This window comes from Cynara cardunculus (genome assembly GCF_001531365.2).
Source record: "Cynara cardunculus var. scolymus isolate 2C chromosome LG 14, CcrdV1, whole genome shotgun sequence".
NCBI lineage: Eukaryota > Viridiplantae > Streptophyta > Magnoliopsida > Asterales > Asteraceae > Cynara > Cynara cardunculus.
The window spans coordinates 8758016-8776960 of NC_037541.1; the positions used below are offsets into that span (position 1 = coordinate 8758016).

Here is an 18945-nt window from a genome sequence, read left to right on the forward strand (position 1 = left end):
ATATATTAATGAATAACTTTTTTAATTCATTTAATATATTTATTAAATAACATGTAAAATATCTAAATATTAAAATTAAAAATACAATATTTAATAAGAACTAGTAGATGCTATAATAAAATAATTTTGAAAGTACAATGATGTAGTAAGAAAGTGACATCATTATAGTATATGTGGACAGCCTGCATGGACAATGAGGTGACATAGAAACCTGGGTATAATGAGTAAATTTAAATCAAAAAGTTATCCAATGCTATAATAGGTAAAATTTTCAAAGTACAATGTCCTAATTAAAAAATAGTCTGAAAGTACATTGCTGTAATAAGAAAAACTGGAAGTACAATGCTATAATAAAGAAATTTATGAAAGTAGATTGCTATTTTGTGCATTTTGCCCTATATATATGTCGTTGTCACAACTGCCATACACCCAACCTCACCCCCACCCCATTGACCACCATGCCACTAACGTCGTCATCACAAGATTCACAACTACCATCAGGTTCAATCCGTGAACCGAACGTCCCTTAAAGTTATTGTGTAGGATTGTAAACAATTCTCTAAAAATCTATATAAATTCCTATCTAGTTTAAATATTACATATTTGTATAAGATAAAGATTGCTATGCTATAATTGTTATGAAAACACGGATAAATCTGACTTCAACCAAACCAATCCAAATACATCTCACTCAGAATTAGGGTCTAAAACATATAGGACATGCACAAACTTGGCACATATCGCAAAGAATAGAGCAGTTGTTCTGCAACACCTGATCTAAGAGCTTCGAGAAGCTTGCCAAAAAGTTTTGAATTTTTTTTTGAAGGAATTGAATCCATAAATTTAACCCCAATATCTACAAAATCACACCGTCTAAAGAAACAAACTTTATACAAATATTTCCTATCCTATTTAGATCTCATTGACTTTGTCCATACATTTGATATGTTGGTAACAACACAAGTTGTGCTTTCAACCATAAATCAAATACTAACCCATCACACAAAGACCATTCAGTCATATGCCAATTCTAACCCGCACTCACTTTAGCTTTAGCATAACATTTGAAGTTCAATGGCCTCACTATTAGAAAATGGAGACCATCGCGACCTATTGGGATAGACCAAGACCAAGACCAAAGAGCGGTTTGATCTTTTTTCAGGACAAATCGAGGCTTTTTCAACATCTCTAGTTGCAACTTTCAACAAAAGGGTAAAACAAACGATACATAAATAACTTAAACTCGAATACTCTCTTTTTGATATTTAGGTTGCTTTATACAATGCTATCTATGAAACTCTAGTCTAAAACACAAATTGTGAAGCAAACAAGTTTGTCTGTTCTCAAGAGACAGAGAGGCTGTTCTCCGTGGTCAGGGTCTAGTTGCGCCAGCTATTTTGCCTCTTGGCTTCGAAGGAGGAGCCATCATTGAGCATATCTTGAGCATCGGTTTCCATGCCGAGCTTAGATAGAGCGAGTGCTTGCATGTAAAAGGCGGTTGGCCACTCGGGCAAACACACCTGAGCTTGCATCGCGTCTCTTAAAGCTAGCTCGGGTTGCCCAATCATCATGTAAGATAGGGCCCGTCTCACGAATATTGTACCCGAAGGGACCGACATCATTGAAACTAGCTGCATTTTCCAAAATGCATCAATATTTGAAACAAACAATCAAGAATGATTTTTTGAGTATATTCATTAGTGAATAACTAAATTACCTTCGAATAATATTCAATCGCGCCTTTGAAATCCTTATCCCTAAATGCAATGTCCCCAAACTTTTTTGTGTTTAGCATGTCTTGCACTTGTTGGGTCCATTCTTGAAATGATAGCTTCAAGAAGATAATGGTACCAATAACAAACAAACAAACAAACAAATCAAGAGTAAGATCAAAGTTTGAAGCATATGGGTCGTTCTAACGAATAATTGCACTTGATGTGGTCAAGGGTAAGAAATACACAAAATAAGGTGTCCCTGGTGCACCCAAGTTGGGAAGTCTTCGTATAGAGCCTTTGAACTTGCGGTGGCAAAGAAAACCAAACCAAAAGAATCCAATATATTCCACTCAAAGATAGGGTCTAATAGGGTAGGATGTATTCAGACATGTCCTCAACCCCAAAGGGTAGAGCATCTGATTCCATAAAGACCCTGGCTTGTGCAGAAGTGTGAGCGAAAAGGAAAGAAGAATTTTATTCTTGGTTACTCCATGGCTAGCCCCTTTCGGAAGGGGTGTCGAAAGGGGTGCACCATATGACTTTAAAAGGGTCACCCAACCTAATACTATATTGACCCAAACACGCTCGAGTATGGAGTGGTTATGGGATCTGATGCATTACTGCTGGTATGATCGCACCTCAAGGGTACAAAATATATGAGATAAAAAAATGTTTCAATTATGGTCATAAGTGGAGGTTCTTTTTAGCATGGTGATGCAAATAGTTCAAGAAAATGAAAGAAGTGATGGTCACCTCATTTTCGGCCCCCTCTTCATCTCTATATCCTGTTTTCAGCAAGATTTCATGAACTGCAGTAAGATCCATTCTCGCACACGCCTTCCCAAGAGGAGAAAGCAAGGTTGGAACCACCACTGGAGTTTTGGTCAGACCCATCAACACATGTGATGCAACCTGCAAATGAGAAGCCAAAAATGAACAATTTAGCTCAGATGGGCGTAAACATCACACACACACACACAAACTACTCAAGAAAACTTCACTACAACAAAGTCTTTTATAGTCAATTGTTTTTATAGTACACTTTCTCAAATAGAACGCTTTATTTCAGAAGTGTCCTAAGAAACTTGTTAAGACGCTCAAAAGGGTTCTATAAACTTATTGTAGCACTTTTACATAGAGCGCACAATTGTTTGGTATTATAAACTCAAGTCTTATGAAGCAGTCTAACAGGGAACTGAGATATTTTTGGCATCCTATAACCTGATATAGTTGTAGTGCTTCCATTAAGAGAAAAGGAAGATAATCTCACATCTGTCTGTTTTTGAAGGGGAGCTACTGATGTAAGAAGAAAGTTGATATCAGGACGATCTCTACCCTCGTATTGAAGACACTTTGAAGCAAGTTCCACCATTGCAGTTGCATCTTCATCCGTATATTGTCCTTCCAAGGATGAATCCATCAGCAACAAAACATTTTTCCCACGAATTAAATCTAACGCCTGGAGAAAGATCAAGACAAGAATTTTTGTTTTGATGTTTGTTAGTACTGGAATTACCATTCCACTATTCAGATCAGGATAAACAAGATAAATTGTAGTTCTTTTGTTCTTTTAAATTAAGTTTTTCAACCCGTTATACTTGTATATATAATTGGATATCAACATCTTGTATATGATCCATCCATGTGTGACCCAAAACCTTTGAGTTTCCTTGTTTGTTTAACCTGTTTCCTTGTGTTTCCAAACTCAACTTTTCTTTTCTTTTTTCTCAAAAGTAAAATGACATTTCTTAGGAGGCGTTTGGTTCACAGAATGTTTTTGGATGGAATGGAATTTGACTTTGAATGAATTGGAATGGAACGTTATCAGGTTTGACCACTTGTTTGGTTGACAAATATTGGAATGGAATCTATTAAAGTAATTGGAATCTGTCTGTTTGGCTCATATAATGTATCTTTGGAATTGGAATAAATATTGGTAAATGACCAAAATACCCCTTTTTGAAAATTTTGAAACCGAAATCCAACTATTGTGGTTCAGATCTTTAGTGGTCGGCGGTGGTTCAGGTAGACAATGGTTCAGATTGGCACTGGTAGGCGGTGGATTCAAAAGGGAAAATTTACTGAATCTCAGTTTGATACTAAAAGATGCACAAAGGCATGATCTGATCACAAATATATGACATTTTAAATCTTTCAGCAGTTGGCAAAAGCGAAGAAAATGATAGCACTAGGCAGACATGTTAGCTGCTATAAACTTGAAAATCTCCAACAGATTCTCCAAAATAGAAAGATTAGGAGGGAGTGAAATTCTTCAATTTTGGAGAACTCCCCAAAAATGATTACCATGAGGCAGAAATAACTTTTTATTATATTCCCACCAATAAAAAACCTTGAAATTACAAAGTTTAGGCGAGAAGTATTATTTTATCAAATGTATGAAATATTTTAATAAATTAATTAATTACATTTTATGAAATGCTGTAATCTCCAAAAATGGAGAAGAAGTTGGAGTTGAATGCAATAACTTTTTTTGGAGATTTTGAATTTTGATTCTACATTTTGGAGAATCTGCTGAAGATGGTCTATATGTAAAAGAAAGTAGTTACATGACTTGGAGGGATATGCTTTCCACTCAAAAGGTCCAGCAACACAGTTCCATAACTGTAAATCACACTCTCTGGAATTACCCTGCCTGCAATGACAAGAAAAAATGTTCATATGCTTCAGCATATATCATTCTAATTCAAAACAATGAAATGGATGACAATAAGTGTCACTTTCGAACTGCAAATTAGAACAGGAAGCAAATAATAATAACATCCAAACCAAACAAACAGAGTATATCCAACTTGCGGGATGTATGAAGACCTGGCCTCTACCCCCAAAGGATAGAGCGGCTATTTCCATGAAGACCCCCAACTTATGCAAAAATGTGAGCAAAAAGGAAAGAAGAAACAAGGCTAGTGAATAGTCGGCAGAAAGAAAAACAAAAGAAATAGGCACAATGAAACGTACAAAAACTAAGGGAACACGCATCCTCCTACATTAAGGGGGGCCATTTACCAAGCGCTTACATGTCACTTACCTTACCGGTGAGCATGGCAAGGATGGAGAATCTTACCTGGTAAGAGGCATAACAAGGACCAAGAATCTTACCAGGTAAGAGGCATAGCAAGGACGGAGAATCTTATCCGGTGGGTGAAGGAAAAGACTCTTACCCAGTTAGTGCCTACTGGGAAAGAGACGCATAACAACAATCCAATTTGACGGCCAAGAATGTTATCAGATAAGGTAAGTGAGGGCCCCTAGGACTCTGTTACCCGATCTATCAGCTCCCTAACCCTCCCCCACTCCCTCCCCCACTCCCACTCTCAACCTCTCTAATTCCTTCCTCCTATTTATACGGGTCCCTACACATAAGTCTGCTACCCTAGTCCTGTGTCTCCAAGCACTTTTACCAGAGGATGCTCCCAGTTCCAATTCACAGATCCCAAAATACAAAATCACTAGAAAGTTTGATACCTTTTAGAAAGTTGAATGATTTTAAAAAATAAAATCGACCTTTTTATGGCTATTACAATTTGTTTATTACGCATAGAGAAAAATAATTCCGCAGTTGATTTATTTAGATCAAGTGTCAAGAGTGCTCCGGAACAAATTAAAACACAGGAAGAATTGCAACCATGGAAATGAGATATGATTACTAAACCCTAAACCCATAACCAACCTATAAAAAGATCATAGACACAAATAGTATTTGTTTGCTCATAAGCATATGGTTCTAAAATCTCATTATTTGGTGGTGTTCAAGCATAGATAGGGTGAGTGCCAATAGGTATTAGATCATAGTATAACAAATAATTTTTTTTGCGTAATAATTTTTTCCCTCGTAATGAAGTTTCAAAATTTCTATCTTTTTATCCATTTTGACCGGTAATTTACTGATCTTGTAACATGATGATGACATGGATGTCAAGCGTATCTCCACTTCGCCTTAACCCTTTCATAAAAGGTAATGACATCATCATACGTTACAAGACCAGCATGTTACTGGTCAAAACCAAACTTTGTTGCATTTTGATGCATTTTACGCATTGTATATTGCATACTTACTAAGGTTGTCAAGATCTTTGATTGCCCAATAAGGAATTCAGTTAATGATATTGGTGATAGTTCATAAACTAAAGACCCGTCCAGAGTTTCATAATTAATCGAGTATGCAAATAAAAAGCTAAGCAAGGGTATCTATAAAAAGGTGGCAAGATTGATAAAGGTGTACCTGTACGCAAAAACTCAGGAGGAGTATAAGCAAGATTGGTACTGTAACTCTTCCCATCTCGGCTATTTTTCATCAAACCAAAACTAGATAAGCAAGGGTCACCATCCTGACATACAAATGTAACAATACTTTATTTGACATCAAAAAGGTCAAAGTTTTAATTAACATTAGAATGCAAGGATGATATGGCAAGACAAGTATGAGAAATCATGGAGCAGGGCTTGTGACACAATTCTATTGCCCTCTTTAAGAAAATTTCACTACGTATCTGTTGAAAAACAGTGTTCTAGATGGCGCGACGTGATGGCAACATGGCAATGCCGTGGTGGCAAGGTGCATCTCCTATGTAGCATTAACCCTCATGGCGTCTATTTAAGGCATGGCACCGCCATGGAGAAGTATGGCGCACCATGGCATGTTTTTTTATTTTACCTTTTTGACCTTTTGTTTTTAAAATTTTATTAAATTTATGCTATTTTTACCTTTTGTAAGATCTATTTATCAATATATTATTTTTTTCTTTTTATATGAATTTAAATTGTTCAATCTAATTGGGTAATAGTAAAAGACATATGTGTGTGTGTGTGTGTGTGTATAGAGAGAGAGAAAATGGGGGAACCTCAAAAAGAGGAACCGAAAAACCATGAAAACCAATGAAAAAAAACATATCAATATGGATATCTAATTAAAGAGAATAAAATGATCATTTTTGGGTGTAATTTGTTTCCCTCCCATTTTTGGTTATATTTAGTTGATTGTCGACTAAAAAGTAGGGATGGGGGTAGTTTTGTTTGATAATAAGGTGGTTATAACCACCTTTTAATCCATCATTTGGATCATCTCAATCTAATGGTTCAGATTATTTATCCCATTCTCCATTCTTTTAGGTTCCCCTCTGATTCCCCACCCCCTCTCTCTATATATAAATATAATTATATTACACACTTGTCGCCTTAAGACAACCCTTACAAAACGTTGTGGCTTCGTGATGGCTCCCAAGGCTTGTGGCATGACCTTATCTTTACACAACGCTTCATGTCATTTAGAACTTTGTTATCAAACTATATAACATAAAGAAAACTTGCAAGAGTTATGATGGAACATGTACCTCATCAAAGAGAACTCTATATGCATTGAGATCATGATAGATTTTCCGATTTTCAGCATTGCAATGCTCAAGAGCTTGTGCAATATGGTATGCAACTCTCACACGCATTTCCCATGGCAAAGGCTGTTTATCCCCTGCAGCAACAATTGAAATTTATCAGGTGATAGAAATATGCCAACATAATAACTGAAATCATTCAAATAGTAAAAGAGATTAATGAAAAATAAAACCATCGATAAGAAGAAAGACAACAAAAAATTGAGTTCTATGAATGAAACAACCAAAAGCAACTCAAATTTCTTTGTTAGGATATGTGGAACCCCTTTGAATCAATCTATAAAAAACCCTTTTAAACTACATACATACAGGTTTGATGGTCCGTATCTAGCCAATGTGGGAGTCCAACATTCTTAAAGCACTCTAATCTACATATAGTTTTCTATTATAACTTACAAGTGTCCTGCCACTTTCAAATGTGTTTCTCGAGACAAGAAAGTTTTAAGATTTGAAGAAAAAGACTGTAGGCATAAGATTAGATCAATATAAAGCCATTGATCGAAGAAACATATGGAGCAGAGTTCATTAAAACACAAAACAGTAGCATTTTTAGCTCCAAGTGTCATTTGATTGCCTCTCTGTTCCAAACTAGAGAACACTTTCCAACTTTTGTGGTCAAATTTAGGACCCATTAGCTTCAATCTTTTTTGTGAGTTCATGGAGGAAGAGTTTTTCTCATTTTGTTGCATCCAGCTAAAATCCATCATCATAAACATGAGGCAATCATAAGATATGACAAAAGCATTTATCATGGTACAAAGCAAAAGGCGCAAAACAATTAGCTACTGCACTTTCGAGTAATCAGCATAATGGACATCATTGTGTTACGACGCTAGTTCATACTTTTAACCATGTGAAATGAACTATGACCCTGCAGTTTTGTAAATAAAAAAAAAAGTCCAATTATGAAAAATGAGGAGATAAAAAGAAGGCATATATGAAAGGCATACAGTGAAATAGATGTTTTGAGAGCGTATCGTTGGGCATGTATTCGGCCACTAAAAGACGTTCTTCTCCCTCAGCACAACACCCAATTAGGTTTACCAATCTCTTGTGTCTAACCTTGCCAACCCCAGCAGCTTCTGCCTATAAACAATGCCCATCAAGAATAACCAAAAATAGCCACAAATACACAACTAAGCAAACAGTAAAAAGAGAGAATCTAAACCAAACCAACAAACCCAATATATCCCACCCGGTGGCAGGGTCTAAGGGGTAAGATGTGAGCAAAGCTTTCCACTACCGCAAGAGGCCGAAAATAACATTTTATACCATAGACGACCCAAATATTTTAAAAAATTGAAGGTGATATCTCCTTTTAGCTATAAGAGATTAACCAAATGGTCAAAATCTAGAAACTCCCAATCTTAAAACCAGTTGTACATCACAAGCACTCAAGCCTTAATAATAACACTTTTTTAAAGAGATTATACCACTTTAAGCCATGAAATGTTCAAAAAATGACTACAGCAGGCCATTGAATTCACTTATGGATGACAACTACCACAATTGTAGCCAAAAGGCAATTTTTAAGTCAAACGAATAAATTGACAAAAGTACCCTTGACCATAAAAATTACTACTTTCATTTGAGATGCATAATTCAATTACAAGTAAAAGAAGATATAATATCATAGCACCTTCAACTACCACTACCGGTATCACCACCTTTATATAATGGCAAGTGGTGGAGGTTGAGGGCGGCAGGTTGTTTTTCACATGTATGTCAAATTGTCAATTGCATTGCCTATATAAAACAATAATCTAAATATAGTCAAGGGTATTTTCGTCTATTTCAATATCAAACTGTTACACGCAAATTGAAAAAAGTTACAGCTGAAATTAACATAGAAATGGAGTGATTTAGTTATGTGCATTTGTGTCAAGAAAACCACCAAATTTCTTAAAGTAGCAACATTTTTGGTAATCTTCAACTGTTTCACCTTTTCTTTCAAAAAGAAAAGAAACCATCATCTCACTTTCCAAGAACAAACAGAAAAACATCTTTAGAGCCCCTCTTACTTGTACTGTACAAGTTCTTGATACACATGAAACACGATTCAAGCTCCTTAGAATTGTTCAAAGAAAAGAAAACCTAAAAACTGAATATGAAATGTTGAAAAAAAGAGCCCCAAAATCGTAGATACATACCACGAATTGTTGTGGGTCGGGCCAAGAGAGCTTGGAGAAACGTTTAATTGCAACCACTTTATTGCTACGAAGCTTCCCTCTATAAACCACATTGGGAGCTCTCTCTCCACTCTCCGAAACTATAAGCTCGCTACTGAACCCATTGGTAGCAGCTCGAAGCTCCGTCAGCTCGAACTCTTTGAATGCAGGGACTCCCCGATCTTCAGCTTGTTGATCTGATCCTTCATCTCCATTGGCTTAGTTTTTTCAACAATTCATAAATATCAAAACAATCAATCAATATTCCATGAGATCAAAAACCCAAAACATTACCCCATAATAACAAGCTAAACTTACTTATGAACTCCAAACTGACAGTTAGATGTTAGAGTACCCACATTAAGCAAACAGAACAATGCTGGGAGTGTTAGAAATTTGGAAGAAAATGGAACAAAATATGATTAAGCATTTCGAAAAGCACTAGATTCGACATCGAAACGAAATATAAGGGATCTTAATTTTATGAAAATGATGGTTAAATAGGTACCTAGATCTGGTTTGGATTCAGGGACTTGATCAGGAGATTGAACATTGGCAGTTTTGGACTGAAAACAGCCCATTATTGATCAAATCTTTTCACATAAAACTTGGTCGTAGCTGTTGCGATGAAGTTTGGTTGCATGAAATGAAAACCCTAGAGATTTGTGGGGTTGTTGTGAAGCTTGATGGTGGAGGAAATACAGGGGAAGAAGAGAGAGAAAGTAGAGAGGTGGTGATTGGGGGTGGGGTGGAGGAGAGAGAAGAAGTCACATGATAAGTCGATGATGGGCACGTGACATGGAAGGCAGGTTATGCTAAATTCCATCCTAAATAATCTTTCTAAAAAGATATTTTACACAAAAACAAAAAACATAAGCCATAGAAAATTAGTCTTATTTTATCTATTATGGTACGAAAACAAGAGTTAAAGTGCGAAACATAAAAAGAGATTTGTACCTTTAATTATTTTTAATCTTAAATCTATTCATAAATCACGTTTGATACGGAGATTGATTTGATACATCGAATGGTGGATATCCCTTCTTATGCTTCTCACTTTAACTCTTATTTTCATCAGAACCCAACCATATCTATGTAATGCAGCAAACGGGCAAATTGAATAAATTATATATTTTAAACTTTGGTAATTTATTATATAAATTATCTTATCAATCGTTTCTTAAAAATATTATTTTTTTCATTTTATATTACTCGATTGGTGTGATGTTTGGTTGGTCAAACAACATTGTATTATCAAAAAAAATCTACACAACGTAATGTTTCATCGGTAAAATGACGTTATACTCAAAAGAGATCAATCCGATGATTAAACAACATTGTATTGTCAAAACAGATCTACACAAGATATTGTTTCATTGATGAAAATGACATTGTATTATTAAAACAAATCAACCTATTTTGGTGTTTCATTGGTGAAACAATGTATTATTAAAACATATCAACATACATCAACCCATATGTTGTTTCGTTAATAAAACAAAACTGCTGATGTTTCAAAAGCAAAATAAAAAGTGAGTATTTTTTTATGAAACAATTTATAAGATAATTATGGAAATTTAAAATGTGATTTGGGGCCATGGAGTGGAATGTCAAATTTTAATGTAAACTAAAAAATAAAGAATAAAATAATTGTTTATGTAAAAGTTAAATTTATAGAGTGTTAGAGCATCTCCAATAGTTATTCTGAAATATAAAAGAGAAGATGAAAATCTACAAATTTGAATCGGTCTTTAAAACCAGATATTTAAGAGAGAAAAATAATTATTTAATATTTCTCACCAATAAAAAGCAGTTTAAGAGAGAACTAATACATCATTAAATATATTGGATATTTTAATTAATATTAGAATCTCTAAAATAGAACAGTTGTTGGAGTTGAATGTAATTTTTTTTTAAAGATTTTGATTTTTGATACTCTATTTTAGAAGAAAAAAGTACAACATAATTATAGGAGATGCTTCAGGTTGTGTTATTAGAAATTTTTATGCTTATTATCTGTACTATATTATAAAGCATTTATGCAGAACTCTTACATACAAATTATAATACATAACGTACTAATTTTTAATGCAGCTTACTTAAAATTTAAGAGTGCAAACTAATGATGCAATAGTACAAGTTACTAAAGCTTCTAACTTTTTGTTATCACCCCCAAATCTACTCTCAATGTTCATCTATATCCATTTCCTTTAAATATAGGTCTAACTAACTAATATCGATAAGGATCAATCCTAATCAATGTTTATCTCAAATTCTTTATTTCTTTGTTAGTATTTGCTTATTTATATCTCTATAAAATTAGATGACTTTGACTTCTTCATCTATGCTTAATTCTCCAAAACCCTAGATCTTTGAACCGTATTTTCCCATATCTATTTTTGAACTAATTTTGATATTGATCTTTTGTTGGCAAATGGATTGGTAACATTTTTACAACTCAAGAGTTCAAGTCTCATCAAAGGTAATATATAAACTTGAAAAAAGTAGTGATACTTGTACCGATATAATTTTGATTTTGATCTTTTTGTTGGCAGATCCATAAGTTAAATATGGTGACTTATTGGATTATATGTATTTTCATGCTATAGTATATAGAAAGGTTATAGTTTCGTATAGTGGTAAATTTTGGTGAATATGTATTTTCATGCTATAGTATAGAAAGGTTAAAGTTTCGTATAGTGGTAAATTTTAGTGGATGTTTGTTTCGAGTATGGCCATGACCTATTATGTATAATAAAAACTTTTAAAAATTATTTTTGATGCATTAAATATTGTTTATTGATGCATATTACTTAAAATTCAAGATTACAAGTAAATTGTAAAGCTCCATGTTTGAATTAGTGTAACTAACTGCAGATAAACATAATCAAATACTGGATAAGTATCTCATTTTGAACATAAAAAATCTAAAATATACTTAGAATAATTATTATCTTTATAAAAAAAGTATATTATTAAACCAAAAATAAGTGATTTTGTTATTAAATCTAAATTAAATTATAATAAAAATTTGAATTAAAGAAATTACACAAAAAGAGCAAAAACTTTTAAATATTTAATTTGATACTAATATCGATATTTTTTTTTTCCAAAAATTTATTATACCTTCAAATTTATATTTTATTCAAAAAAATAAAAAAAACATCGTTTTTTCAGTACCACATAAAATTGTATTATAACATTGATGGGAACAAAATAAAACGAAACAATTAAATTGATATGTATCTCGCTGCATTATGCGAGTACCATTCTAATGTATTTAAACGATTTTATCGGTTGATTTTATGAAGTTCAAATGTAGGTTTTTATGAAGTTGTATGCATACATAATAAGTCATATAATTGTGTTATATATATATATATATATATATATGAATGGGTGGTTTATTTTACAAACCATGCAAACTAATCATGATCACTCATTTGTTTCATCAACGGTTGAGACTAAAATGGTTACATGGTTATAGTTACACATTATTATAATAATGATGTAGACGTTTTAATCTCAAACGCCAATGAAACAAATGAGTGGTTAGGATTGGTTTATATGGTTTGTTGGATTTACATGCTTTGTAACACATCACATATGATTTTAGTATTAAATCACATGAATACAAACACAATATTTTCCAATTTAAATTATATATTGATAAAGAAGATCAATACAGATTTTACAAGGTTGTTTGCGGAAAGATAAGGTAATGAAAACCTATCTAAACAATCTTTGATTAAACACGAGTTCTTAGCAAATAAGAAAAGAAATGCTGTAAAGAGTTACTTAAGCTAGAAAATGCTCAAAGTAAGAATTAGGTTATGAGAGTGAGTTGCGTGCACTCTGCATGGAGAAGAAACACTTCTATTTATACCCAGTGCATTAAATGAATCTTTAATGCAATATGATAGGGTTAGAGTGCGTGTCAAGCCTTAAGAGGAAGGCTTGTCCTTTGCTACAGTGAATAGTACAAAAAACACTATTCATGAGCAGACATCCTTACCTAAAGTTGGTGGACAATAGAGTCGACTAGTCGGCTCTATACCGTACCAACATTTATTAGGGTATGAGTTTGTCCTTTGTGTGTAGAAGGACAAGACAACAACAGTCGTGCTAAACAAGCTTCCTTTGATCACTGAATGCTGGAATGACCTGAAGGTCTCTTCAGCATTCGCTGAGGCTTGAGCAGTCTTCACACATATGTAGACGAGCTTGTAATCACTGAGTACTGCTTCAGATCACATACTCGCCAGTCTCTAATCTTCAGTTTTAGTCTTCGACTTTGGCTGAAGGTTCTTTGGTGTGAGTGTTGTATTCTTGAAGTATTTGTTGTCTTTGATTAAATTACAATACAAGTTTTTCAGCGATCACTGAACAGGCTCAGTGATGATCGCTGGAACTAAAGAAACAGAAACACAAATACTACGATTAAGTGAAAATGGATTATCATCAAATCACTGAGAGAGAGGATCAACAATCTCCCCCTATTTGATGATAACAAGACAACATAAAGAAGGTTGTCTTATCAAATAATAGTAAGGAAAAGTTACAAAAAAATTCATGTCCCATTTTTACTATTTTGGGATCTTTTTCAGTGAGTCAGTCTCAGCTTGAGAATTTTCCTTAAGTTATATCTAAGAAAATTACAAGTATGAAAACTGAAACTGAAAGTTTATTCACTGACGTATAGATTGTCAGTGAATGTGAAAAGTAACACTGGAACTCATAGACTTGTGTCCCTATTACTTTTTTCAGGGATCTTTTTCAGTGAAGTACATGGAATACTCATTTTATTATCATTGGTAATATTACAAGTATTACAGTACATGTCTAGTACTTACAGACTATAACTATAATCACTGAAAGTAGACATAGTACAAGAAGTTACAAGGAAAAGTAGATTGTTGTTACAAAGAGAAAACTAATCTAGAACACTTAAATCTATGTAGCTAGGTACATCTTCACCAAGGTTTCTTCGACGTAGGCATTCCCTTCGTATCTTCAGATCGATTACTTTTCCAGGCATGCTATCATCTATCCAGAGCAAAAGGTAAACCAAATGGCTTATTGGACTTAGATGTAGCTCTAACATTCTCTGAAATTTGACTTCACCTTCATATTCAAGGAATATAACTCCTAACTCAGCTTTAAAATGCACAGAGTTTGGTGTAAAGGGACCCTTATCTGGCAAGTCAAGATTCAACATAGAAATGTATGTACTCTGGTGACCCTTCAGGACTTCATCTAAGGAGAACCTTGTTTCATGTTCGTTCCTTAGGAATGGTCCATCATTAGGATCAGAGAGCTTGAGTTTCTTCTTCCCACCTTTCTTCAGAGATAGCCTGTCAGGGACCTTGACATATCTGGACATCATTTTGATGAGCTCACTGATGGTGTCCTCGATAATTGTCTTGTGTCTCGACTTGGATCCCTGAGTGGCTTGTCTGATCTCCATCCATTTGTTGTATCCATAACGGCCTAGATAAGAAGGGTACTCGGTGATGGCATCAAGATGTCTCTGGTGATGAGCATTGAGACCAGTGTTCCACCGTCTTTTGAATGTTCACTGATGCTGATGCTGATAATCGAGCGGGGACTGATTCTCTTCTTCAGCTTTGCTTCGCTCCACCGCTTGTCCTTTTCCACCAGCTTCAGGTTCTTCTCATGCTCAGCTTCTGCAATAGAAAGAAGTTTAGCCTAGGCTTGGACAGCGTTCACCGTTTTCTTGGACTTTCTCTTAGGGAGGACCTTCGCAGCTAGTGACTTAGCCAGCTTCAAGCTGTCTCCAGTCTGCTTCTTCTGAAGCTCTAGCTCTTCTTCAGCCCTCAATGCCTCGAGTCTTTCAGCTTCAGAAAGGAAGTCGAACTCACCACCACTAGAGGTACGAAGAGGAATTTTTACTCTAGTCTGGTCGAGTGACTCCTTTAGCTAAGACATCTGCTGGTCGGTAGGAGCACAGGAGACAGGGTGATCAGGTACCCACTCCAGTCGACCATAGGTTGTTGATGGAATTTGAAGTTGATACAGGGAAGTGACTACTACCTCAGAGGTAGAGTATTCAAAAACAAGTTGTTGAGGGTTTTTGAACAATACCTTCAAGTTACCTTCTTCAGCGACCGTCTTGCCTTTCGACTTGGGGTCTTGGTTCCCTGATGGAGTAGATTCACCTTGCCTTTGCTCCCCCTGAGATGCAGAATCCCTGAGAGCAACTCCCTTGGTGGCGGTTGATGGCTTTTGGTACTTGATGGTAAAGTCATCTTCTTTATTATCGTCGTCGTCGCCATCTAGGTCACTTTCGGGGTCTGGAATGGTAGGTTCATCATCCTCGTCATCATCTTCGTCATCATCATCATCACTAGCAGCAGTGATGGAAGGGGCATCATCCCTAGGGATGGCATCAATAACCTCAGCTGGAGCAGCTTTGGTGGTCGTGATTACAGGAGCAGCAACCGCTTCAGCTCTAGGAGCCTCAGCTTCAGCTTCAACTGTAGCTGATACTAGACCAACAACCTGAGAAGAAACAGGAGGAGCATCGGATGATTCACCAGCGTTGGACCTCATCTCCCCCTCTCTGGCTAAGACTTGAGAGAATTGGCCAAAGAGTTCGTCCAAGCATTGACGCTGAAGAACCATTACCTCCTCTAGCCTTGACAGAGCACCGACTAGAGTTGTCATTGCCTCACGCATCTCATGGAGCTGGGCGCGATCATCAGCAGTGAAAGAAGGAGAAATCACTGGAGCTGGTTGACGGACAGCATCCAGGATTTGTTGAAGAAGAGCAGTCTGCTGATCGGCGACAACCTGAGCATTGTCAGCCCTGTTGTAAAGAACAGCAATGGCGTCGGTGTTCGCTTGAACAACTTCTTGGAGAGTCTGGAGATGACTCTAAACTTCTTGAATGTCCGCCTGGATGGCAAGGAAGCTCGTATCAAGATCAGCCTGGCGGGGCATCTTCTGGTGGACTTTAGTGATCCAACAGAGGACGATATCAACAGCAGGAAGAAGAAGTTTAATATCAGATGACATATCATAGTCATCATCAATTTCTTCATCCCCTCCATTTTCTTTCTCGCCCCCGTCCTCTTCCTCTCCCTGAGCATCAGGCTGATGCATAGAAGAAGGACCTACAAGAGAGGAAGTGTGAGCTAAAGGCTCAAGGTTAGTAGAAAAGAACGGGTAGAAAGATGGAATACCTGAGGGGACATCAATGACATCAAAAGGATTGTCACTGGCATGAGCAAAAATGTCATCGAGAGGATGGACATCTGTATGCTGAAGAGCATCGAGTGGAGCAACCTCAGGTTTAGTGGTTCGCGTCTCAGTATCAGGAAGGATGGTCGCTGATGCATCATCGACATGTGTAAAGACCAAAGAAGTAGGAGAAGAAAAAATGGTCGAGAAAGACGTGGGAGTTCAACGGTGGCGGCGCTGATATTCACACCTTTAGTGATTTGGGTCACTGAGACGGTTGGGGTAGGTACCACTGATACGACAGTGATGGAAGAAATCATTGAAGAGCTAGGAGGGTTAGCTGAAGACGCCTCGGGAGTAAAGCTAGTTTCAATAGCTGAAACCTTTTGAGAGGCTTCAGCCAGAGACGTGGTTGTCCCCTTTTTGGACTTCTTGGCTCTTTGAGGAGAACCAAGATGTTGATCCCAGATCTCTCAATAACACTAATAATTAAGTTAAAAATAACCAAATTATAGTGTTTGGATGAATAAAATGATGAACACTCAAGAACAATTAATAAACGTTCTAAGAATATGCTTGAGTGCCAAAGATTTCACTTTATTCCAATTATGTGAAAAATGTAAAGTGTCAAAGATTACAATAGGGCTAACCACCTATTTATACTAGTAATCTAAATAAGAAGATAACTATCTAGTGAGACTATTTAGCTAATCTTCTATTAACAGATAAAGCTTATCTAAACATGGATAAACATTAAAGCAAGATAAACTTTGTAGAATCCAGCTGTTGATTGGTCATCTCCAGCTGTCTTCTATGGGGTATGAGTTCAATCTTATCTTCATATCTTCATTGATTTTCTTTGGTTGAACTGGTGAGGGAAACTTCAAGTGTTAGTACCCAGAGGGGTTATGAAGATGCACTTTCCATCGCATCTTTAGTCAGTTCATCGACCTTCTGGTTGTTCTTTAGACTTAGTCATTTTTCCTTGAAGTCTTCCATCGGCCTTCTGGTTATTCATCACTTGTTTGTCTTTATTACTTCCATGCATAATACTTATGGGGTCTAACAATCTCCCCCTAAGTAATGAAAGAACAAACATTAACTATTCTAGAAACATTCAAAGTATGAGTGAAGAACAAAGGCTATTCTAAAGAAAAACATCTTTTACCAAATTTTCATTGGAACAAAATGAAGAATTCTTACAACGATGAAGTGAAAGAAATTACAAGACAAAACATAAGTAAGACTACATTCAAGGTCTCCCTTGCGATATATCCCAAAACCGCATTAGTAGTCCTCTGTATTGGACGACTGTAGATATCTCATGAATCAGTCTCTGTCCATCTTCTATCGGCACATGAGGTCTGCTTAATCTGTCTTTGATGGCTTTCTGAAACCATTCAAGTGTTTCATTTGAGTACTTGAAGGCCTCAGTCAACCTAAAGAATTTCTTTGTGCCAAACTCATTTTTATATACCTGACCCAGTTCTGGTTGAGTAAGTACAGAGACAGACCTCTTCTCCTGCAGGCCAGGGAAGTCTTCATCGGGTGGAGTGCAGGAAAGTCTGTCGATGCCAAGCCAAAGAGCAATTTCAAAGTCACTCTTGGCTCGATGCTTCACCAAGATCTCCATTGTTTGCACGATCGCTCTGTTCACCATCCCAAATCGTATACCCTGATCCTGTCACTGAGTCGTGTACGCGTAAAGCTCGATCAAGTCATAGGGAGTGAGATTGATCAAGTCATTGTCACTGAAGACGCTGACCTGACCGTGGGCTCGCTCCACTGTGTACTCGATATACTTGATGGCTCTATTGGCGAAGGTCCTCATCTTGATGTCCATGACCAACCTTATTCCATCGTTTGAAAAGACAACCCGTGGTGGTTAGGTAGTCTGTCTAACAAACCTATGGTGTAGGAGGTTCATGGATTCTAGTGAAAGAATTGGAGGATTGAGAGTCAAGCCTTCATCACGATCATGATATAGATATTGATGGATGTTTTCCATCATGATTGGCTCCCTCAGCGGCACCTCTGGACGTCTCCTGAGCGACTCCATGTTTACGATGATTTCATCGACGACCCCTTGAGGAGGGTGCCTCGATGAAGAGGGAACATCCGCTTGCACCTGGGTTGGTTGGGATATGGTTTGTGTTTGGGCTAAAGGTTGAGAGTGGGTTGGTGATGGAATGGTTTGGGTTGGCTCTAGTTCATTGGGCTCATGTGGGGTGGTTTCTGGTTCATGGGTTTCAGTTCGGGTGCTTTCTGGTTCAAGGGGTTGTGTTTGGGTGGTTTATGGTTCATCGGGTTGTGTTTGGATTGGAGGTTGTTATGGTGATGAAGGTTGGATGATTGTGGGTTGTGGTTGTATGGGTAGGGTGGTGAAGGGTTTTGTGGTGCGAGGTGTTGGTGAAGGGGTTAAGGGAAGGTTGGGAGTTGGTGATGGGGTGAAGG

At 36.5% G+C, this 18945-nt stretch overlaps 1 protein-coding gene across 1 annotated transcript; it reads right to left on the reverse strand.

The window, feature by feature from the left end:
- Positions 1-1215: 1215 nt before the first annotated feature.
- On the reverse strand, positions 1216-10074 carry LOC112526509 (serine/threonine-protein kinase BSK2-like). The gene is made up of 10 exons (XM_025136813.1): positions 9797-10074; positions 9271-9506; positions 8071-8206; positions 7064-7197; positions 5956-6061; positions 4283-4368; positions 2986-3174; positions 2469-2627; positions 1718-1831; positions 1216-1631 (listed from the first exon to the last, which is right to left on the reverse strand). Exons 1-10 carry the CDS (start codon positions 9867-9869, stop codon positions 1380-1382), a joined length of 1485 nt encoding a protein of 494 aa, XP_024992581.1. The 5' UTR covers positions 9870-10074; the 3' UTR covers positions 1216-1379.
- Positions 10075-18945: the final 8871 nt, after the last annotated feature.